The sequence below is a fragment of the Musa acuminata genome, chromosome BXJ2-9 (assembly GCF_036884655.1).
Source record: "Musa acuminata AAA Group cultivar baxijiao chromosome BXJ2-9, Cavendish_Baxijiao_AAA, whole genome shotgun sequence".
Lineage (NCBI taxonomy): Eukaryota > Viridiplantae > Streptophyta > Magnoliopsida > Zingiberales > Musaceae > Musa > Musa acuminata.
This window is the reverse complement of record NC_088346.1, coordinates 8,362,540-8,384,744: the sequence shown is the minus strand read 5'-3', so window position 1 is coordinate 8,384,744 and position 22,205 is coordinate 8,362,540. Positions and strand designations below refer to the sequence as shown.

The 22,205-nt window shown below is 41.3% G+C and overlaps 5 protein-coding genes across 5 annotated transcripts; 1 reads left to right on the top strand and 4 right to left on the bottom strand.

Moving 5' to 3' along the window:
• The first annotated feature begins 655 nt into the window (after positions 1-655).
• On the top strand, positions 656-3,350 carry LOC135622972 (transcription termination factor MTEF18, mitochondrial-like). The gene has a single exon (XM_065125368.1). It carries the CDS (start codon positions 975-977, stop codon positions 2,925-2,927), a length of 1,953 nt encoding a protein of 650 aa, XP_064981440.1. The 5' UTR covers positions 656-974; the 3' UTR covers positions 2,928-3,350.
• Positions 3,351-4,180: 830 nt separating this feature from the next.
• LOC135622971 (UBP1-associated protein 2C-like) lies at positions 4,181-9,613 on the bottom strand. Its single transcript, XM_065125367.1, has 6 exons — positions 9,407-9,613; positions 7,049-7,169; positions 6,723-6,866; positions 4,990-5,186; positions 4,836-4,911; positions 4,181-4,700 (listed from the first exon to the last, which is right to left on the bottom strand). The coding sequence occupies exons 1-6, from the start codon at positions 9,541-9,543 to the stop codon at positions 4,368-4,370; spliced, it is 1,008 nt and encodes a 335-aa protein (XP_064981439.1). The 5' UTR covers positions 9,544-9,613; the 3' UTR covers positions 4,181-4,367.
• Positions 9,614-10,326: 713 nt separating this feature from the next.
• On the bottom strand, positions 10,327-13,506 carry LOC135621892 (uncharacterized). The gene is made up of 4 exons (XM_065123517.1): positions 13,381-13,506; positions 12,794-13,163; positions 10,945-11,174; positions 10,327-10,637 (listed from the first exon to the last, which is right to left on the bottom strand). Exons 2-4 carry the CDS (start codon positions 13,146-13,148, stop codon positions 10,359-10,361), a joined length of 864 nt encoding a protein of 287 aa, XP_064979589.1. The 5' UTR covers positions 13,149-13,163; positions 13,381-13,506; the 3' UTR covers positions 10,327-10,358.
• Positions 13,507-13,902: 396 nt separating this feature from the next.
• On the bottom strand, positions 13,903-17,165 carry LOC135622969 (uncharacterized). The gene is made up of 3 exons (XM_065125365.1): positions 16,686-17,165; positions 15,926-16,538; positions 13,903-15,151 (listed from the first exon to the last, which is right to left on the bottom strand). The coding sequence occupies exons 1-3, from the start codon at positions 17,027-17,029 to the stop codon at positions 14,099-14,101; spliced, it is 2,010 nt and encodes a 669-aa protein (XP_064981437.1). The 5' UTR covers positions 17,030-17,165; the 3' UTR covers positions 13,903-14,098.
• Positions 17,166-18,657: 1,492 nt separating this feature from the next.
• Positions 18,658-20,038, bottom strand: LOC135622970 (uncharacterized). The gene has a single exon (XM_065125366.1). The coding sequence runs from the start codon at positions 19,898-19,900 to the stop codon at positions 18,833-18,835; it is 1,068 nt and encodes a 355-aa protein (XP_064981438.1). The 5' UTR covers positions 19,901-20,038; the 3' UTR covers positions 18,658-18,832.
• Between the last annotated feature and the right edge of the window lie 2,167 nt (positions 20,039-22,205).

Below are 22,205 nucleotides of genomic sequence, written 5' to 3'. Positions count from 1 at the left end.
AATATTATAATATAAAAATGAGTATTGTTATCACTTTCTTAATAATAATAATATATATTCATCTTACGTATTAAAGTTAATAATAATATATTCATCAGATTTAATTTTAGTTTTATTTATTTTAATATGGGACTAATATGAAGTGTTATAAAGAATAAGAAAAATAATAAATAGGACTATGAAAAGGTAGCTGTAGAGGGCGTGTAAGATTAGGGAGTCGTACAGATATGGCTAATTACACTTCGTAAATCGAAATACGTAAAAATGACTACCACATAGAGCTTTCATAATACTGCACACTCAGTTACTTCATAAAATATGTTAAAAGAATAAAAATCATTATGTAACTCCGAGTTCTAAACTTGTAATAAGTAACTCTATAAATCATTCAGCCTGCCAGAATGGCAATTAACCACTGCGTCGAGTTAATCTAACCATATAGTTTCACGTGAAAATTTTGACTCGTTCAGAATTGACTGTTTAGGTTCAGATTTATGATATGATGAGATCAAAGTAGTATGATGTAATACGTTCTCACTAAAAAGAGAAAGCGGCATGATCTCATCCCAGAAGGTTATGATTCCTTCACACAAAAGGGCCTCTCTTATAGACCCCATCACTGGAACCGTCCGATACGCGGATCATCGTAAAATTAACGGCGATGATGCAATCCCCTGTTCTTTAATGGATCATCGCTTATCCCCCTGACGACCTCCGGAAAGTTAGGGTTTTAACCCAAAATCCGCCGGTCTCGATTCCTCTCTAATGGCGGTGCTCGACCGTGCCACTCCCAACAAGAGCAAAGTCCTTTTCTCCCAGGCGAAGCCATTGTGATACGGAACCCTACGATTCGAGGTGAGGATCCAATTCCTGGGACTCTGCAAGAGAGAGCAATTTGAGCGCTTGTTCGCCGCGGGGAGGTGTGTCCTTGAGCATCCCGACATTTCGCGTTCTGGAGCTTGGCGAAACTAGTCATGATAAGGCGCCGATTGAGTCGAAGCATTGGTTCCTCCAAGATGCCTTGCCAGTTGAGTTCCCTCTCGATTCTGCCGGCTGTTTCTCCGGGCATTCTTGCTTCTTTCAAAAAGACGCCTTTTAGATTTGGGAAAGGTAGACATAGTCTTTGTCGTATTTTTCTTCTTCCAACCTCGTCCGCTGTTCAGAAATACCAACCGACAGATCGAAGGGATGTTAAGTTGAGTAGCACTCTGTCATATGATCTTGGAAGAACTCGGCTTGGTATTGGTGTGTCACTGTATGCTTCGGTTCCCAAGAATTGGCAAAACCAGCTGCCGCATCGTTCCTTCTCTGCCAACCCGGCCCTGGTGGATGCATATGATGGTTCTGCTGGATCACGAATCTCTCGTGTTACCCGGGCCAATGCGCAAAAAGCTCTCTTTGAGTACCTTCATGAGACTAGAAGCCTGCAGTTCGCTGATGCCGATCATATCAGCAAGAACTCTCCTGTGTTCCTACAGAATCTCCTTGCGAAGGTTGATAATGAGCATAATGTTGGCAGATCCATCACCAGGTTCCTTCGCTACCATCCCATAAATGAGTTTGAGCCATTCTTTGAGAGTTTGGGTCTGAAGCCATCAGAGTTGAATCCCCTTCTTCCCCGTGATATCATGTTTCTTAGTGATGATGAGGTCTTGTTTGAGAATTACCATGTTCTTTGCAATTATGGAGTTCCTCGAAGTAAGATTGGGAGGATGTACAAAGAAGGAACTGACATGTTTAGATATGGTCATGGTGTCTTATACACGAAGCTCCAAGCTTATGAAAAGCTTGGACTTGGCATACCTACTGTTATTAAGTTGGTTCAATGCTGTCCTACAATTTTGGTTGGTGATGTAGATGATGAATTTCTTCAGCTTCTTGAGAAGTTGAGAAGCATAGGGGTTGAGCTGGATGGTATCAGAGGATGTTTATCGGACAAACGTTCATATAGTTGGAGCCGGATACTTAAAATGCTGAGCTTTCTTGATGGAATGCATTGTAGCAAGGACGAATTGGCTGCTTTTATTAAAAGTAATCCAAGGTTTATTTTTGATGATTCTGGAAAGAAATTATACATTTTAGTTGCAATCCTATTGAAGCTGGGTATTAAAATGAACAACATTTTAGTTTTGTTCGTGCAGTACCCTCAACTCCTTGTTGGGAATTTCCCAAAGAACTTGTCGGAATCTGTGCAATTCTTAGCAGAAATTGGGATGGCACCGGATGATATTGCGAGAATTTTGTCTTCCCATGTCAAAGTTTTGGGTTCTTGTTCTTATAAGAAACCCGATGTTGTTTTGTCACGCTTGAACTTATCTGCCAAAAGATTGTGTGAAATTATAAAGGAGGCTCCTGAACAGTTTACTAACTTGGCTTCAAGGACAAAGGCTAGTGCTTTAGCTAAAGAAGTTGGAATTTTTCTTAAAGAAAAGACCAACTTCTTGTTGAAGCTAGGATTTGTTGAGAACTCGGACGATATGGTGAAAGCACTTTCCAAGTTCCGGGGCAGAGGTGACCAACTGCAGGAGAGATTTGATTGCCTATTAAATGCTGGATTAGAATGGGGCACTGCCTCGGAGATGATAAAGTTGGTTCCTGCTATACTTAATCAATCAACAGAAGTAATCGAGAAGAAGATCGACTATCTTTTGAATAATTTGGGCTACCCTCTGGAATCGCTTGTGGCTTATCCAGCATTTTTGTGCTACAGTATAGATAAGATAAAGCTCAGGTTTTCAATGTATTTTTGGTTTAAGGAGCAAGGATTACCAACAGATGCTAAAAGAAGGAAAACATACCACTCCACCATACCCTTGGGCACAATTCTTTCATCCTCGGAGGAAAGATTCACAAAATATTTTGTCAACTGCCATCCTGGAGGGCCAGATGAATGGAAGAAGTTGAAAAGATCAGTATCGTTGAGATAAAATGTTATATCCCAATCAAAGGAGCATTTTCCACTATTTACTGTTTTTCTTACCAACAAGTATTCATTGAAACTTTGGCACGAGGAGACATCGCAATGTGCTGCAGTGTTGGACAAGTGACCGAGATGCATCAGTTAGTCTTTCTTCGACTCTTCTTTGATGACATTATGATCAGGGCTTTATGCATCAGGTTCCTAATGGTCCTCCAAATTTGTCTATATTTTTTTTCGGATCATAAACCGTCGCACTGCTGATAGAGCTTGTTCAGACTAGAACTGTCTCTAAGTTGATTTCAGTTTGGAGGCACGCCAACAAATACTAGTTTTTTATGCTGTTAGTGCCATACTGAATTTCCTGATAGCTAAGTTCATTAATGATATGCCCTTTTTTTATAGCAATAAGATTATTCCGTGTCACTTGTTACTTTGTTTTTTTCGATTTGCTTATTGAGCGATTGCATTATCAAATGTAATAAACACCAGATAGTTTCCTCATGGTATGCCTTAAGCTTTCTGATCCAAAGCCACAATAGTGAAACTTGACCTATAAGCAATGCTATAGAATGCAACTTGAACAATTTAAACATTGAAAATCTGCAAATAGAGAGCGGTGAAACCCCCGGGTTCTATAAAACCCGTGCACCGAGGGTTGAGGTCATTCAAATCTTTGTTATGGTAAAGGGGAATAGTTACATGATGATGGCGTTTGGAGGACAGCACAATTGTTGGTTTACTCGTAGAGTTTTTTTCTTCTTTTTCGCCGGTTGCTATTATCCTACTTGCGATATTCTTACTATTTCTCTTGCAACATCAGACTTGGCGGCGTAGATAGTGTTACACCTTCAGGACCTTTTTTCGCGTATCGAACCGACGGTGTCTACATATACAGGCTTTTTAATGGCCGAAAAAATGGTAGACACTGTATTATAGTCTCAGATAGCTCCTGGAAAGAAAATTTTGTTATACTGGACTCTCTCATCATAAAGCTATCGTTAAAAGGAGGCGCAAGAAATAAACTGATAAGATGCAAATGGCATATTCGTCTGGGAAGTGATCGAAGTATTCTCTCGATCGTACTCTGCAGTCTTGAGAGATCAGTGAAGACACGAATAAATTGGTAGTAGGAAATACCATCAAAGATATACCATCTACGCTAATAAATTGGTAGCAGGAAATACCATCAAAGATATACCATATTGCATGGTGTGCATTAAACACACACCAGGCATCATGGAAATTATAAATAACCAGCAATCAAACAACCCACATAACATTCAATTTCCGATAAAAATGGTTATGAATTCCAGACTATTTCATTTAGACACGGCACAACGACTAGAAACTACCTGATGTGTAATGCTTCCGACCTAGACACTGGGGAGTGTTTGTGGCAGATGATATAGGAGTTACCATGGACCCTAAAATAGTTTATAGGTGACCATCATGGTTTAGTAACATAATATGGGAACCCAGTAATTCCAGTAGATGCTACTGCAGGCAATCCAACCGATTCTCTTTTTGCAGTCTGTGGGTATGAAACTTGCGGTGCGGTTGGGTACTGAATTTGAGCATTTGGATAAGCAGTGGGATATGCTGCCAGTGCTGGTGGGTAAGAAGCATAGCCAACAGTCGCTGAGCTACCGATCTGCACCTTTCCAGTCTGTGCATATCCCACTGGAACTGGTATAGTTATTGGGACCATTGCAGCTGGAACTTGTGATTGCATGATTTTGCTCTTGGGTGAGTCTGCGAGCTTCACAGTAATGTTCCTTCCCTGTAGATATAAACAGTTCTTTCTGTCAAAAACAAGGACTGGAAGAAGGGTTGAGGTATTGAGAACCAAAGAAATATTACGGCTCTTTGCCTGCTACCATAAAGAAAAAAATGAAAATGAAGTTGTCCTGCTCACCCCAAGTGTCTTGTTTGGGTCATCTATGGCCTTCTTTGCTGCCTCAACTGTCCTGAATGTGACAAAACCAAACCCTCTGTCCAGAAAAAGCAAAAAACATTTATCTCTAGTTGATCCAACCCAAAATGCGATGAGTTATACTGAAATACCACACCTTGATTTGTTAGTCTCTTTATCATAGGCAACTGAACCTTCTTCGATCTCTCCATGCCTGCTAAAGAAACTAAGCAAGTTCTCACTGGATATATCCGGAGAAAGGCCTCCTATATATATCTTCCTAAGTGCTAAATCACTGGTTACAGAAGTGCTGCTTAGGCCTTCACACGCAAGGTTGCAGACAGCCAAACGGCCCTGAGATTTTTGTTAAATGAAAAGGAATGTTAAAGCCAAATCAGAGATAAATAGCACAGGAGAAAAATTACTGGTTTTAGATGCACGAATTCCCATCTTTAATGATAGCACCATAGATATGCAGCATGATGGTGAATGCAACAGAACACCAGATAAATCCAACAAAAAAGGCCTTTCACTATCAAGTAACATTTAATTCTACCTGTTGGATTAGCAGATTCCTTTAATTTCTAGTATGCAACTTAGTTCTAGAAAGGAGGTTTACACTGCTTGCAGGCAGACGGTAAATAGTACATAGGGAATCATAGTTAAGTCTAGTTGTTGCCTTTTTTTTTCCATGTATTAGCATAGGCACAACAAAACCATAAGTCAAATAATGCCCAAGGAAAATAAGGAAATAACAAAATAGAGACAAGTGTAGAGGGCATTATAATGACTAAAAAAATGATTTGATTCTCTACTGTTCGTGTAATGATTTCTACATCATTAGCTGTTATCACCATATTGAAAAAAATATGTCAAGAAATCGACTTTTGGCAAACAAAGATGCTGGCACATTAATTGGTTTTTGCATATAGTAAGTATAAGGAATAAATAGAGACTCAATCTGACTGTTCACCAAATTCAACAGAGACTTTCAGTAGTCGATGCAATGTTTTTCAGTACTTAAACGAACTCACATGCACCAAATTTTGATTCACTTTGAAGTCTCATTTAACTTCAATATCAGCTCATGCTCAAGAATGGTTGCACTTCAAGTCATCAAGGTAGTCACAACAAACCCATGTTCGACTTCATACCATAAAATAATGAACAAGCTTGAATCAGTTGCAAAATGCCAAGGTTGATATTAGATTTTTAAGTTTGAATTTCATTTTACTTACAAGTTTATCATATCCAACTAATGATCAGATTTGACAAATTCCACATGTGACCAAGAAGTACTTGTGAATATATTGCCTATAAAATTTATACTTGCAATGACTATGTTTACTACTGCATATGAATATGGATAGATGTGTATAAATACACTGTTAGTCTTGGACTCTTTTAAGTAGGTTTAGAGTAACTTGGTTCAGAATCCTAGCAAAGACAATTCCTTTGACCATTTAACTTGGTTCAGAATTCGTAGCTAGAGTAACTATCGTCAAGAGTGTGATTACCATGGCACCTAAATGATTAGTCTGTAGATAAGAAGATCTATCATCTCATTAGTAAGTTCATGAAACTGAAGAAACATTCGATGAAATTCAACTAAACATGATAACAAATTTGAAAATAAGGGGATTGTTACAAATCTTATCCAATTGTAAGCGCACATGAGTCCTTGATGTTCTTGGATTTCAAAAGGTGCATCTTCACAAGGTTTATAATGTTCTACTTGGATTACATGGAACTTTTGAGGGCTACAAAATGAGTCCAGTAGCAATAATCAGCTCTTTGCCAATGTCAAAGTGGTGATCAAACTATCTATGGCAAAAACAACTGAAAACAAGCAGAAAAAAATGCCGTAGATGTTTGAAACAAATTTCTTACATCAATCAACTTGCTGGGTTCTTGCAATGCCTTTTGAGTGGATTCCATATGCTTGTAGGTAATGAAGCCATAACCACGGGATTTCCCAGTTGCCTTGTCAACAATAACGGCTCCCTCCTCAATTTCTCCGTGAACACTGAAAACCTAAATTAACAGATAACTTCTAGTTTATAACATGAATACTGCAAATAAAAATATTTTCAGGCTTTAAAATTAGTCCATGGTTAGCTGTATTATAACAACAAAGACATTGTTGGTTAGGGTCATGTCATCCAAGATGCATCAGGCATTCACAACAAGCAACAAGCAGGCAGCAAAGCACTCACAGCACACAGAGTTTCTGAAGTAGTCTCCCAAGACAAGCCACGAACAAAAAGCTTGCGATGAACAGGATCTTCACTGGCAAGACCTTTAATTTCTTCTGCAACTGAAGGATACTGGTTACCTCTGCAACATCATGCAGTGCACACAGGCAAACATTTGCACCCGCAATTCATACAAAAACAAACAATAGCAGCAGTCATACACCCACTTATATTGAAGAATGACAATAAACTCGAATAAAAATGGATTCAAGGAAAGACGATAAACCTACAATGATTCTCGTGAAAACAAACAAGCTGGCCATTCTGGAGATTACAGCATGAACCATGAGGTACATAGAATTTAAATAATGAAAAGACACAGTCGAACCAATTTTTTTGACTCATCCAAACATTCTGTAACATTGGCAAGCACATAGTAAGCACTGATAACTAATTTAGAGATCAAAGGGGTGTGCTTCTAAGCAGATGTGAAAGGGGCAGGTTACACACATGTGCAAGTGCATAGGGGAAAAAGAGAAAAGAGTGTGTGCATGTGTATGTGTGAGACAGAGGGAGAGGGGAAAAGAGGAAGAGGAAGAGGAAGAGGAGGAGGATATTACAAGTGATACTAATAAAAACCATCAGTTAAATGAACTTTGATAACAAACCGAAATCATAATAAAGCATAACGAGTAACTTAGCTTGGTTCTGACTTTGCCATAACACAAGACCAATGTGCAATTTCTTATGAACAAAGCAGTCTGAGAAAAGGTGAAACACATCAGACATGCATGCTGTTTTTCAGAAGCAACTGTAAGCTAAAAATTACTGCAACCATGGCCTAGCTAACATCTTAACAGCATAAGAATAGTGTATCCATAACCCAAACAACTAGTTGCTGCAGCAAATAGCATAGTAAAATGTGGGTGAAGTGAGGACTTTGTGCTATATCAAGTTCATACCTAAAGAGAAATTCAATCAACTTAAAGGAAAACTTAAATACACTAAGCTCAGAAGTCATTTTTTTATATGACAAAAAGAAAATTAATCTGAACCAGAAGCCCATAGTACACGTTGCATTCCATCATAACCATTATGATCGAATACAATTTTTAAAGGGTGCCATTTTATCGTCCTCACTTTCATGCCTTGAGAAAACATCCATTTTGTTAATTTAGGACAATAATCAAGACATACAAGTTAACATTCTTCTATTTTACTTTGCATTGTATTCTAACTTTTATGCCCAAATGGAAAATACTATCACGGGCTTCTACTTTGTGAGACATCATTTTGGATGCCAAGAAAAATCATGATACTTCTTTTTTCATCTTCTATCCTGGTGCTTCACTTGTATGGAATCCTAATGAAATTCATGGTATCATTTCTACTTTGCTGGTGTGGTGCACCTGATCGACAAATCATAATCATGATTTAAACAATTTTCATAAAAAACACAATTATAAGGTTCACAGGTCCAATGGTTGACTATTAATGCTAATGTCAAAAGAGTTTAGTGATAATTAAAATGATCAGACTTTTCACCTGCAATTTCTTAATTAACCATGCAGCAAAATCTGAGAATCCTGTAGTAACTGTGTTGTTGGATATATCTGATGCCAGTCTTTCCTATCAAAAGGCAAAGCCTTGAGACATAATTTTTGTTCCAACCATTTTTAAAGTATCTAATAACAAATGATGTCAAACATAAACATATGTTGGTCATTCTTATCTCAGACAATCTAAGCCCCCCTGTGTCTTCTAGCAATTCACCTCTTACTTTGGGTGTTGATAACATGCTGATCTAGTCAAATTCAGGACACACATCCCTCTGGTTATCTCATGTAAATTGGTCTCTCCCTTCTACGCCAACTTTTTCATTCAGATAATATACCCTCCACGATATCAGACAAGTACCTTTCATGGCCAAGGATCATGAACGCCAAAGAAATACCTCGGTAATAGACAATACACATTATGAACAAAAGAAATTTTACATGATAAACGAATGCTGTAGCCAACAGACAAAAAATGAAGATGAAAAACAGTACGCAGAATTCATGCCACAGCATTGACAACTAGAAAAGAGATCCTCAAGAATAGCATAAAGACATGGGAAAAAAAGAGGGTGAAGAGAATTCAGAACTACGAAATAAAAAAGCAAGATTGTTCACAGACAGAGCAGCACTAATGGGACCCAAAAAATTTGCCCCAAATCATCAATGGGAAGACCTAATAGGCATCAAAGGACTCGCCACTCTCTTCCTTTCCCGGTAAATCAAGGACGAGCGGGCATGTGAAGCGTGCTAAAGTAATTAAGAAATCGAACCACCTCCGATGCTCATCGAATCGGGGGGTTTTAGGAGGAGGAGCGCTTACAATTTGACGAGGAGATCGACGAGCTGATCCTTTCTGAGAGGGTCGAGAAGGAAGCGCAGCTGCTTGGAGAATTCCATAGCGAAGGCGCCTCCACTGCCGCCTTCCTCCTCCAGCTTTCGCTTCTTCGAGTCTTCCATCGTCGCTCGTCTCTTCTCTTCTCTCCGCTATCTGTTGTAGGAGCAGGGGGCGGTGTGATGGGTGGTGCCTTTCGGGGTTATCATCATTTTATTATTCGTTTGGGTGAACCCTTTAGGGGCCGCACGGAGATTTCCTACGCGGACAACTCACGTGACTACGAGATAAGTTAAAAGAAAGTCCACGTGGGCCGGGCCCACCGCGTCCAGATTCGTCCCCGAAACCGCACCAGCAATAGTTTACAGCTCTAAAAATACTTATTTTAACATTACTTGTTTTCATGCATTACGTTAAGGCTAAGGGCAGATTAATCCACCTATAAACGGATAAAAAAAAAAAGGGAAAATAGGAATCTCATCACAGCCGACTTTAATTTAATTCTCTTTTTACTCAAATTAATTATTAGCGTTTAGCTTCCTTCTACTTTGGATTTCTGTTTTTGTTTTAATAAATAAACCTTCAGAATTACATGACACACGTTCGACAAATATTATATATATATATATATATATATATATATATATATATATATATATAAGAGGGAAAAAGAGACTTAGAAATTTTGTAATTTTTTAGAAGAAAAAGGTTTGTAATTATTAAATCTTTATTAACATGATGCAGCAATTATATTTCATATGATCATTATGCCGCATAGGCGATTAATGGGTCACACCAAAGATGAACTACAAACTTTTTCTCAGTGACAAGATTAACCATATGAACCTTTTTAAAGCAGAAAACGATCTTTGAACTCATGGAGTTCCAAGAAAAGGAAAAAAAAATCCTGGAATCAAGAAAGCATCAACAAGAATTAGTATCAGAGGGAAGAGAAAAGGGGGATCCCCGGCAGAGTGACACCTGCGTCGACAACGAAAATGTTGCCGGAAACATATGCCGAGGAGTCATGCATCAGGAAACGAACAATTGATGTCAATGCTGGATCTAATGTGCCATATGTTCTTAGTGGAACTGTTCTTTCAGCCACCTTGTTCAGCCATTCTCTCTTCATCAGGCCATCAGTTATCTCGGACTTGAACAGTCCAGGCGCTATGGAGTTCACACGAATGTTAAAAGCACCCAGCTCCAATGCCATCACCTGTTTGCCAAAGACAACTTTGTCAGCTACCATTAAGACACCAACAGCAGCACAAAAGAAGGCTTTTTCAACAACACAGAAGTGTCATAATTGAAACAAAGGATTACATGAGTCAATGAAAACCACACAAATTAGATCTGAAGAAGAAAATATGTGTAATATAATGTTTGGATCTCGAAATGACAAGTGACACTAACACATGGAGTCCATATCCATATTAATAGTCTGCTTTTTTAGCTGCCATGGTACAGAGCATATGCAATGCAAGACAAACATGGGAAATTTAGGGTTGTAGCAGTCGAATTACCTTAGTAACTGCGTTAACACCTGTCTTTGATGCAACATAAGCAAGCCCTCCAGGTAACTGGCCACGTTCAATGCCACCAATAGATGATATATTGATCACGGATCCTTTCTGTTTTGCATCACGCATGTGTTTGCAGACATGTTTGGAAACCAGCCACAATCCAGTCAAATTTGTTCTGATATTGCTACTCCACTCCTCCTCGGACCAATCTAATGGTGAGTGCACATCACCTGAGAAAGAGACAGCATTTCAGCGATGTAGAATCGAGCAGGCAAACAACCAATCAAATTAAGGTATAAGATTAAATTCAGATATGTATCATCATGTAAAAGAAGAAGATTAAATTCGCAAACTCTTGTACTTGGTGAAATTATTGAAGAAACTTACTAACAAGTATCTAGAAATCTGAACCATCAAGGAAATCTATAAATCCCCCCTTCCTCAGATGCAAAACAATTTGCAATCCCAAACAATTTAATGTGATACCGATACCGTAAGATTACGATATGCAAATTGGAAATATGGCTAGTTAGAAACTTGTATACTTTTTCCAACATCTTGTTTATTGCTCTGAGAATATCATACCCAATTTTAACATCATTTTCCGCAAGTAGGTACCAAAAGGAGAATAGAAGGAATGATTAACTGAATGTTTTGCAGCATCTAATCTTAACAAAATAATCCTTGAAAGGGAAACATATCATGCAGGAAAAAGTCATCGGATACTAGTAGTTGAAAGTCAGTTGTAATTCTTTTTGCAAAGGAAGAATATCTTCTCACTCGCAGATACATTCCAGTTATCACAATGTTTGACTCATATGTTGAAATAAGTACAGGAAGTCTGCTATGCAAAAGTATTTACGGTTTAATTCATGTTAAATATGGGGATCCTGACACCAGCATCTCAAAAACTATCTTAGAGAAGAATTACAACATTCCGTAGTGATCTTGGGACATACCAAGATTTAAAAAAGGAGATAGATAAAGAAATCAAGCCTTCAACATTCTGAGCAAATTTCCCAATCTGATGCCCCAAATTAATATAAGATTCATTCAGTAATTCTATTAGTTGCATAGCACAACAACAAAAAGAAGAAACAATGTCCATGAGTCTTCATAGAAAATCTCATGATTAAGGGATTCTAAATCCCATAACTAAAGGATTTTATAATCCCATAATTAAGATAATAAATCATTATCATAATTAAGGGATTCTTAATTAGTATCAAATCAATTCATATTATAGGAAATAAATTAGAAAAAAAATATTATATAAAATTATTAGAATCAATTTTCTTAGTTGTATAGATTATAATCAGTCCATATACATCTCCCTTTTATATACATAGAAGACCAATGAATAAAAAAAATTATATTCTGGTTTTCCATCTCCTCTTTCTTTCTCTAGTCTTTCACACTATTCGCATTGGCACAAGTCCAATTCCAATGTAATTATCTATGATACTGTATAGTACTGTTCTATGGCCATCACTCCTCTAACATTATGGACATAAATGCAATGTTTCCGGAGATGAAAGCCATAATGTTCCTTTGTTTATTCGAAAGAGAAGAAACAGAAGACTTATTTTGACTTTGGAAGAGAGAGAGAAAGAGAGAGAGAGAAGTGTTTTTTAGTTTGTCGTTTCACAATTGCCAAGACAGAGACTCTCCGAGATGTTTCGTTAGCACTAATTTTTTGGCCATGCCTACAACAACTCAGGAAAAAGTATTGGACACGATCAACTACTCCGAAATACTATCAGACGTGCCGTAGGTTTGAGCACCAAATTGTGGACCAAAGATGACCGGTAAACAGGTTTCTTACCGAAGAGAAGAAGAGAAATGGTACCTCGAACTCCGGCATTATTCACCAACCCATCGATCCGGCCAAACGCATCCCACGCCCTCTGCACGGAGGCGGCGATGGCCGGTTCATCCGCGCTCACATCGAGTTCGACCGCCACCGATCGGACGGCGGATGGCTCCGACGCTCCGGATCCGTTGATCTCCTCGCAGAGGGACCTCAATCGGTCGGTCCGCCGCGCTGCCGCGATGACCCGGCAACCGGCCTTCGCGAGGTCGAGGCACAGATCTCGGCCGATGCCGGAGGACGCGCCGGTCACCATGACGACCTTGCCCTCTAAGTTCCTCCATGGCATGAGCCCCGGCGTCCGTTTCGCCGCCTCGTTTACCGCCTCCGCCATGGTTGGATTTCGAGTCTGCGAAGGACACATATATATAGCAGTGGAGCCCAGAAATGGAAGAGTCAGAAGGAACAGCGTGGCAATTTCCTAGCAAATTACGATGATTGCCGTTTTTCGGAACACATGGTTGACCTGTGGTCCAAATTGACCGAAGTCTTAATCTAATAATACAGAAGACAGTGGGAACTAAAGGGAATGTCAAGTGAAAGTTTTCCTTGGTATGAACGCTTACCGATTCAACATTCAACCAGGATTGATTCTTGTGTTCTTTTTCCTGCTAATTATGTTGGCGAACGCTTCTGAAAACACGTTGGCTCCCAACCAGCCCCACACTTCACTCATCGTTTCCTGAGGGGATGCACGATATAATTAAAATTACGAAGAGTCATTCCAAAATAATTAAAATTATATTAAAGTTTATAAGTCAAGTAAAAAATAATTAAAAATGTCGAAAACTTCCTTTAAGATTAAACCGGAAAGTTATACACGTGCGGTCAACCTCCTAAATAATCATTCTCTCTCTCTGAAGTGTTTGATTGATATTGAAATCCACCGAGTCACAATCAATAACACGTGAGTCACACACACATCGCCCAGGCCGAAGGCCATGAAGAAGCGCATTCACGAGAGTACCTGGCTTGCAGTCCAATATATGTGGGGCCCTACGCTTTAGCGGACTTGGCGAGAACATACCAAGGCACCAATTTCTTGACTTGGAAGTCCGTATTCACAAAGCTTAGCTTAGGGCCACAACTAATTGTAATTACCCGGCATTTGGGAGTTAATTATCGACCGGTTAAATGAATGCGGAGCACAAACCAAATCCCATCCTCGGGTTAAGTTCGCACCCCAAGAACACGAAAAACAAATATAAAGAGAAAACAAGAATAGGTGTGTCACGTCACAGCTATTCGAGTCTTAATTTAGGTGATGCTCCGCACTAACGCACCTCACTTCCGCCCTCGCTTCCTGGAACCCGGCGTCGCCCGGGCCTCCGTATGCCCCTTCGCCCTCTTCCCCGGACGGAGTGTAGATGGAGACGCTGCCCGTTTCGGTGGCCGCCCCACGCTCCTCTTCGCCGGACCGCTTGTATCCGCCACCTTCTTCGTGGCGGATTCAACGCGAATGGCACCAGTCCCTTGACGGGTTCTCTGATCCTTCCCTCCGATACTCCTTCCACGCTTCCTCTGTATTTCCGCAGCTTTTCCGCCGACGCCGCCTCCTCTGGAGGACGGACTTTTGAGCGTCTCCTTCACGGTCCCCTTGGAGCTCCGCTTGACCTGGTTCGGCGAGTTGTCCTGCCGTTTCTGCTTTTCCAAAGCAGCCGTTGAAGCGACAGAACCATCACTCTTCCTATGTGATGTTGCTGCTGCGTCCACAACCGCCGCGTTCTGGACGGGTCTGGTCTTAACATTTGGAACTACAGCAACACTAGGCCTCTTAGCGGCGGGACCTTCTCCTGCATGGCCGCTGCGGAGCTTGTTGGTCCTCAATCCCCTTGTCTTCCTCGAAAGCACGTTTGTTTCTTTATTCACCTTCTTCTCGAGGGCGGCCTTCTCCTCGTTGACGGACTCCTCCGGTTCTGTTTTTGGCGTCTCCTCTTTCTCCTCCTCGACCTCCTCAGACACGTTCGACGTAGAGCTTCGCGTCCGGCAAGCGATCAGAGGTGCCGCTGTCGTCGGCTTATCAGGAAGAGAAGCAGTGAGGTCCAAATCTAGCGTTGGAGACGGAGTGGGTTCTATCGGCGGCCGTGATGACGGTGTGGGAGGCCCAACGCAGACGGAGATCTCTTTAGTGACTTTGTCACGGAGACGAGCAGCGGCGATGGATTCGGGAGTGTCTTTGGGGTGAAAGACAATGACGTTGGTGCAGAGCAGCAGCAGATCGCGCAAGAACTCCGCGGTCGTGTACGAACCACCTCCCTGACCTAAGCCGTCCACCTTGGCACGCACCATCTCTAGATCCACGTGTCGCCGTATCAGACTGTGATATCTGACGGTTTCCTGTGGATATCCAAAATAAAACATTATTTTTTTTTTCGAACCACAGAAAAAAAATAAAGGACGATATATTTCTATATACAGTCAAATCGTTACACGCAAGCACGCGAACCCAAAAAGTCAATGTTGGTGAGGAGTTACGACCCACCACCTTCAGGTTCGGAACTGCTCGGCCCACACGTTAAGCAAACAAACAAACACTAATATGGCATTTTGTGAATTCTGCAGCAGCGGAAACCCAGACATATACTACAAGAAAGATCCCCGGAACCAAAAACAAAAATCAAGATCCCCGTAACCATTAAATTTCCATCCAAATCAGAGAGGCAGAAGTAAGTCTTTGTAGGCCATTTCCTTTAACATGCTTTAGCTTGTTGTAATATATTAGCCAAGTCAATTCAAGGCAGCATTGTATTTAAACAAGAAGTAAACTTGGAGCATCTTTGTCTGGTTCGTTCATTCTTAGATCTCAATCATACTCGTGATGTTCAAAGGTCTGTATATCTCAATCAACCAAATGATCGATTAGATCAGAACGTCATAAACCAAAATCAAGTTAGTTTCCATAAAAGCTTAAGCATTTCGAGTTCAGCAACGCAGTAAAGTATATCTTTGGGCAAAAAGGCGCACATCGCATATCGAATGATAATGACAATTCTCGCTTAGAGGACGAGAATGAATATGCGTTTGCCTCGCCTTCATGCCAAAGCGATACGTTACCCGACGTCCATTCAAATCAAGACCAAGAGGGGGAGGCGAGAAATCGGGGATAATTACCTGGCACCCGAGCCGACGCTCCAGAATTGACACCTGTTGATCTGATCGAATCGTGTCAAGGAACATCATCAACGGCTCAGATTCAGCAGCGACCCGCTTGCCCATGATGATCGACTCCTCTGCGGCACCCGCGTCCGCATCCGCATCCGCATCCGCCTCCTCTCTGCTGTTGCTGCCGCCGGGGATTAACCTCCTCCGCCGTCCCCTACGCCGCCTTGAGGGGCTCCTCGAACACTGCACGTCGCTGCCCTCCTTCTCACCCTCCTCCTCCTCCTCGCCCTTGGATTCGGCCACCATCGACTCGCCCGACTCACCCGCCGGAAGCCGCTCCACCGGATCGGCCGACTCGCCGCCGGTTCCAACGGCTTCCTCCGCTTTTCCATCATCTCCATCGAGTTTCTTCTCGCCTTCCTTTGGAAGAGTCGAGTTGGACTCCCCGCAGGAGCGGCCGGAATCCTTACCGGAGATCGCATCACCGACGGCAGCCTCCGGCGTGTGACTCGCCGAGTTGCCCGCCTCCTTCTCCTGATCCGGTTTTTCCTCGACGGATTCCGTCTCCCTCAAGCTCCGTTCGCGCTCTTCTTCCAACCTTTTTACCTTTAGTTGCAAATATCTAAAATATACAAATAATTAAAAAAATATTTAAATATATCCAAGATCAAGCGCTCAGATGCGCCTGATCCTGATCTGACGGCAGATAAAAAATAATCCTATAAATTGAGAAAAAATGAAAAAACACCGTAAATTGTTATTTAATTACCCGATCGACGCATCGTAGCGTTCGACATCGCGGCGGAGCTCGGCGACTCGAAGCTTCCGGAGCTCCTCGACCCAGGGCACCTCGATAGATGAGCCAGCCTCCTCGCCTTCGTCGTCCTCGTGTCTGCCTTCTTCGCCGCCGGAACCGGCGAACCGTAGCTTCAGGTCGCGGTACCGCCGGCGGCAGCTCTGGGGGGTTAACAGGTGCGAGAAGGGGCTCCGGGACTGGATCTCCATGGCGACAGAGTCCCAACTCCGGGTACCGTGGCGGTTAACAGCGAAAGCTAGGAGGAGCTCTTCCCACGTTCCCCACACCTCTCCCTCGGGATGACCGGGGCTCTCCATCGTCGCCGCTCGCAAAACCCGACCGCCACCGTCGTCTTCACTCCGCCGCTTCGAAGTCTAGGGTTTGATCTCTTCCCCTTCCCTCTTTCTCTTTCTGTTCTCTGGTTTTGGCTTGGTATTGTTCAATTTCTTTTCATTTGGGGTCCCATTTAAATTAGACTTGAAATTTAATCTTCCGTCTTTCATTCAAGTTACCAAGTCATGGGATTCATTGGCCCTAATCATGTTAATCCCCAGCGAGCGGAGGGGAGGGACTTGATTCGGGTCTTCTAATTTCTCGTTGACGAAAATACCCCCCACTCTGTGGTCCGGTTCATTTTGTCTTTCGTGTCGTGAGGATGGGTTAGGTAAAGGGTCTCGGGTAGGCTTTTGGTTTAGGTGGAAGGGGCGATCATCACCGTCTGATTGGGTCTAATCTTGGATCCCGGATGGATGCCGGTTTCTGCGGAGATGATCGGCTGGATGGCCGCTTTCATGCGACATCTTTTGAGATGATCTGCTGCTATCTACATCGGACTCTGATGTCATGTCTGACGCACACATCTACGGGCAAATAGACTCACGCGTTGGACCCTTGCAGGAGAAAGTAATGGCCACCAATGCAGCAACTTATTCGGAGCACATTAGTGCGCGATTTCCCCAGCTATACTTGGTTAAATGATTCGACGTGGAAAATGAGCAATACCGACCAAAATGCGGGTCATCTTGATGATAGATACACTGGGCGCACGATCTTGTGTGACAACCATGTATTTTAGATCCGACGGCTCTGCAGCCGTGGACCGATAGAATCAGTTCTAGTTGTTATCAGGCTTGACCAGGGAAAACCAAAGAACTTGATGACTAAAATCCGGCACCATTCAACGACTTAAGTGCATGCAACTCATGCTGTTCAACACGTGCATTCAACTTCCTCATAGATGGTGAGTTTTGGGGCGCCTTCCAGGAAACAGAGAAGCCGAATCGCATATATTCTTGACAGTGCTGGAGTTGTAAGTTCAGTAATAATTATCATACATGCATGTTTCTCAGATTTTCCTGGATGGTGCTTCCGTTTCTTTATATATCAAAATCGCTGATCCACTTTTACTCATCGAGAGCTGCTGTGTTTGCCCAATGCCAGGTGCGTATGCAGAACCTTATTAGTTCCTTGCTGATATGCTTTTATTCGATGCCTTTTATTTCACTTGTCCAACGCTTCAAAGGACAGCTTTACACCTCTGGATCGCATCAGGCAAAAATCCAGAGGGTTCTACGGCACGGAACACCGCTCTCCGGCCTCCTATTAGTTAAAGGAGGTGGAGTGTCGATTGAATGCACTCTGAACTTTTAGATATGGAATATTGTAGAAAGAAAAGATATCACTCATCTTCTATAAGCTAATTAATAAATTAGCTTCATCATTGTTTAATATTTTTCCTTTTCTGTTCTCTTGGGATCCTGGATTTGCTGAATTACTACCTTCATCTCGAAGTAAAATGATGGTAGAGAGGTGGGTGGGTGATGTATCTTTCTACCGTATTGTAGCCGGGGAACCAATAAATGATCGAATCACTTTCTTCTAACACAGACAACAGATAAGTAGGTTTACTCGCGCGACATATAATTCACCATTTAATATGATTAGATTGATCTAAAATACTTATCCTATCAAAAATAGTATTTACATAAAACACGACTTCATTACAAACACGGTCATCATGTACACAAAACAAGAAACGAAAGAGGAGGAAATACCAAGGGGCTATTATAAACAAAATACACCCCAAAATCCAAGTCTCCTTCCAACGCCAGGGGGCGGGCTTAGATACCGCCACCGGTCGATCCCATCACCAAAGCTTTCTTCAGCTCCTTCTTGACGTCCTCAGGCGCCGCTTTCGCGGGGTGCTCTGGCGCCTTCTCATCGCCACGTCGAGCTCTTTTACCGGACGGCGCCGCAAAATTAGACCTGCCCTTGCTGTCGTCTTCCCCGCTTACAGCGGGCGAAGCCGCCTTCCACCCGCCGACCTCCGCACGGAGCTCTTCTACGGCCCTCCTCAGTGTCCCATTCTCCGCCTGCAGCGCCTCCAATTGCCGCCTCATGGACGAACGCTCCTCCAGCAACTCGCCGTCGCCGCCCTTCTTCTCGGTCGCAGGAGCGTCCCTGCCGTTGGCCCCGTGCTCGATCGAGATCTTGCTCATCACGAGGAGGGGAAGCTTGGCGAACGAGATCCCGACCGCTGGATCATGGAATGCGGTGCGGAGCTCTGGCGTTGCTCTCAATCCCCACTTGAACTTGACGGCGGTGTGGCTTCGTAAGGGGAGGACGCTAGTCGTGCTGACCTCGAAACCTGAGACGAGCCCGTGAATCCCGTCTCCGAAGCCGTTCGCAAGGAACCGGTTCTCTCCTCCGAACCCCACGATCGGGGTCTCGGCGCCGTTGACCAAGCCGTCGCCTTCCGTGCCTCCGAGGGGGTCGAACTTAGCCGCAGCGGCTGCCGAGGCGGCGGTGGAAGAGACAGTCTTCTTTACAGCGAAGTCCCCGAAGCGGGGCTTGAAGAGGATGGAGAAGGAGGGGCCGGCAGAGCCGGGGCGGGCGAGAAGGCCGAACTCGGCGGCCATGGAGAAGGGGGCTCCCATGTCAGGCGAGCCAAGGGGGCCGAGGCCGGTCTTGAGAACGAGAGAGAAGGGGGCGGCGGGGTCGTTCGGACGGTAGGAGAGGCGGAGGGAGGGGCCGGAGGCAAAAGCGGTGGAGAGGTCAAGGCGGAGGTGGCGGACATCGTCGAGGGCGGCGGCGAGGCCAGAGAGGAATGGGAGGCCCAGGATGCTGACGGGGACCTTGGCCCGCAGTAAGGGCTGGCGATCCTCCCGGAACTTGAGGGACGCCTTCATCGATGACGGCGACTCGACTCTATGATTCACCGCTTCTTCTATTATTACGAAGCTTCGATTTAGTCGCCGATTGCAGGAACAGCACGCAGCTCGTGATCGAGGTTAGGGTTTTCGCAAATGAGGGCAGGGAGCATAATGACGAGGGGGGCACGGTTGGAATTACATTTCTTTTTGTTTCACCCGACGACGTTTGTTGGAGGGTTTGCGTTTTTTCTTCGGTTAGCAGTTCAATTGGATGTTTCACGCCAGAGGGAGCAGTTGTGAAATAGAAAAGCGAAATTTTGGTGTGTGTGTCACGGTTTCCGTATGAATCGCTTAACAACGAAACTCCCCGTCAGCATCTACGTTTTGGGCCGAATAGAAGGTGGACCCATGGTGACATAAAGTGGAGGCCGCCATGATCCATAAAACCCAACCGTACTCATGTAATCAAATCATTAAATTTAAATATAATGATTTTTTTAGCTAATAAAATTAAAAAAAATAAATAAATATTTAACATTTCAAATTGAGTTATATTATTTTTATCAATAAATTAAATTTCAATAAATATAATAATTAAAAAAATAACCTTAGGTGGAGGACTCACCTTCCTCCTATTTAGGGGAGAGATTTATTTATTTATTTATTTACGTCAAAACCTAACAGTAAGAGAAACAAAAAATTGTCCTCCTTAGAGATAGATTTCTTTGTCTTTCATGAAAAATAATTTTTTTTTTAATTTTTAGATTAAAATATTTTCATAATTATTTATGATATACTTATTTTTAAAATAATTCTTTTAAGGATTTAAAATTTTATTTTTGAATTAAAATATATTATAAGTATCCATGCTATATATAGTTTTTATAATCTTCTTATATTCCTTCATTTGTTTAAAATTATTTTAATTATAATTATTCATGTTATATGTAATTTCTAAAAAAAATTTCTTGCATTCTAGTTGTAATATTTGATTTATATTAGATTCATATAATAGTTAGTTAAAAATATTATTTTTTATGTAATTTTATTTTTAATATACTATTATCTATTATATTGTAATGACTCTATGTTAATGATCAGATATTTTGATTATAATTCTATGGTACTATAATTCAAAAATAAGAGAATTGATTAGTATTTTGGGCTGAAATTAATTCGTAGGCCAAGCATAACTTTTAGACTAGGCTTAGCATAGGTCAAGCCCTAGTCCACAAGATAACTCAACTTAGCCCAATATAAACAATCATGTTCAATACATATGGCCAATCCATAAGCTATGGGTTCACTTAACTTGGTACGGTGAATACATAGTTATATATAGTGCACATAACTTATTGCTATGTAATTTAGCTCATTGTATTTACTTTATTTAATTTAGGTCCAAAGTATTAATTGAATCAAATCACATTTGATAAGTTTAGATTAATTCATGATGATTCCGAATTTGATTTATTTAAGTTTATTTAACCTAAATTAAATCTAATATTATCTAAAATATACCAATTTATAGTAGTTTAAAATTATTTAAATGAGAATTAAAAATTGATTCAATTATGTTATAGTGAAATCTAGTTTAATTAGATTGAATGAACTATTGTTCAAATCAATTGAGACCTAGTTGATATTATTTGACATTAATGATGTTTAAAAGATATATTTAGATGTTTTAATATATTATTTCATTCCAATGTGGATATAACTGGTATGAGATGATTTTGTTTCCCTGATTAAGACATGTAGGATGATTTCTTTTGAGGATTAGTGGAGCATCAAATGTGATGATTGATCAGTTACTCTATTCGTTATTGGGATGAATGTGTCACTACTTTAATATGTGAGAGACATTACTCCATTCATTGTTGAGAGTGTGATATGGGTTTATCTGTATCCATTGTTAAGAATATATAAACTCATACGGTATGATAAAAGCTCTCCGTCCACTATTATTGGAAGAGTAATCCTTTAAACATTTGAATATATTAGTGGGAATGTTTGACACTAGTATTTATTTTACAAATGCTTTACATGGGTTTCTACTTAACGGTATTAAAATATTTTTTGTTTTATATTTTATTTTTAAAGTATCCTATCGATAGTAGTAGATTAAATTACAATGCAAAGTAGATCTTTTTCTACCGTCGGGTAAAGTGAATAAAACCTATAGCTACTTTTAACTTATATTTTGATGAATAAATTAATTATAATAAATCTTTATAATTTATAAATATTAATAAAATGATGTTTATTTATTCGACTCTTGATGTACCTATGGAACGATATTGTGATCTTATAAAGAAAAATAAATTCCAGAATATGACAT

Bases quoted from the DNA above. Each gene is read 5' to 3' on its own strand.
- LOC135622970 (XM_065125366.1), bottom strand. From the start codon at position 19,900: ATGAAGGCGTCCCTCAAGTTCCGGGAGGATCGCCAGCCCTTACTGCGG.
- LOC135622971 (XM_065125367.1), bottom strand. From the start codon at position 9,543: ATGGAAGACTCGAAGAAGCGAAAGCTGGAGGAGGAAGGCGGCAGTGGA. The intron at 6,867-7,048 runs GTGAGTGCTTTG...CTGTTAATTTAG, and splicing joins CTTCAGAAACTCTGTGTGCT to GTTTTCAGTGTTCACGGAGA. The intron at 4,701-4,835 runs GTGAGCAGGACA...TTATATCTACAG, and splicing joins ACCCAAACAAGACACTTGGG to GGAAGGAACATTACTGTGAA.
- LOC135622969 (XM_065125365.1), bottom strand. From the start codon at position 17,029: ATGGAGAGCCCCGGTCATCCCGAGGGAGAGGTGTGGGGAACGTGGGAA. The intron at 16,539-16,685 runs GTAATTAAATAA...TGTATATTTTAG, and splicing joins CGCTACGATGCGTCGATCGG to ATATTTGCAACTAAAGGTAA. The intron at 15,152-15,925 runs GTAATTATCCCC...GGATATCCACAG, and splicing joins AGCGTCGGCTCGGGTGCCAG to GAAACCGTCAGATATCACAG.
- LOC135621892 (XM_065123517.1), bottom strand. From the start codon at position 13,148: ATGGCGGAGGCGGTAAACGAGGCGGCGAAACGGACGCCGGGGCTCATG. The intron at 11,175-12,793 runs GTACCATTTCTC...TCTCTTTCTCAG, and splicing joins GAATAATGCCGGAGTTCGAG to GTGATGTGCACTCACCATTA. The intron at 10,638-10,944 runs GTAATTCGACTG...TTTGGCAAACAG, and splicing joins GTGTTAACGCAGTTACTAAG to GTGATGGCATTGGAGCTGGG.
- LOC135622972 (XM_065125368.1), top strand. From the start codon at position 975: ATGATAAGGCGCCGATTGAGTCGAAGCATTGGTTCCTCCAAGATGCCT.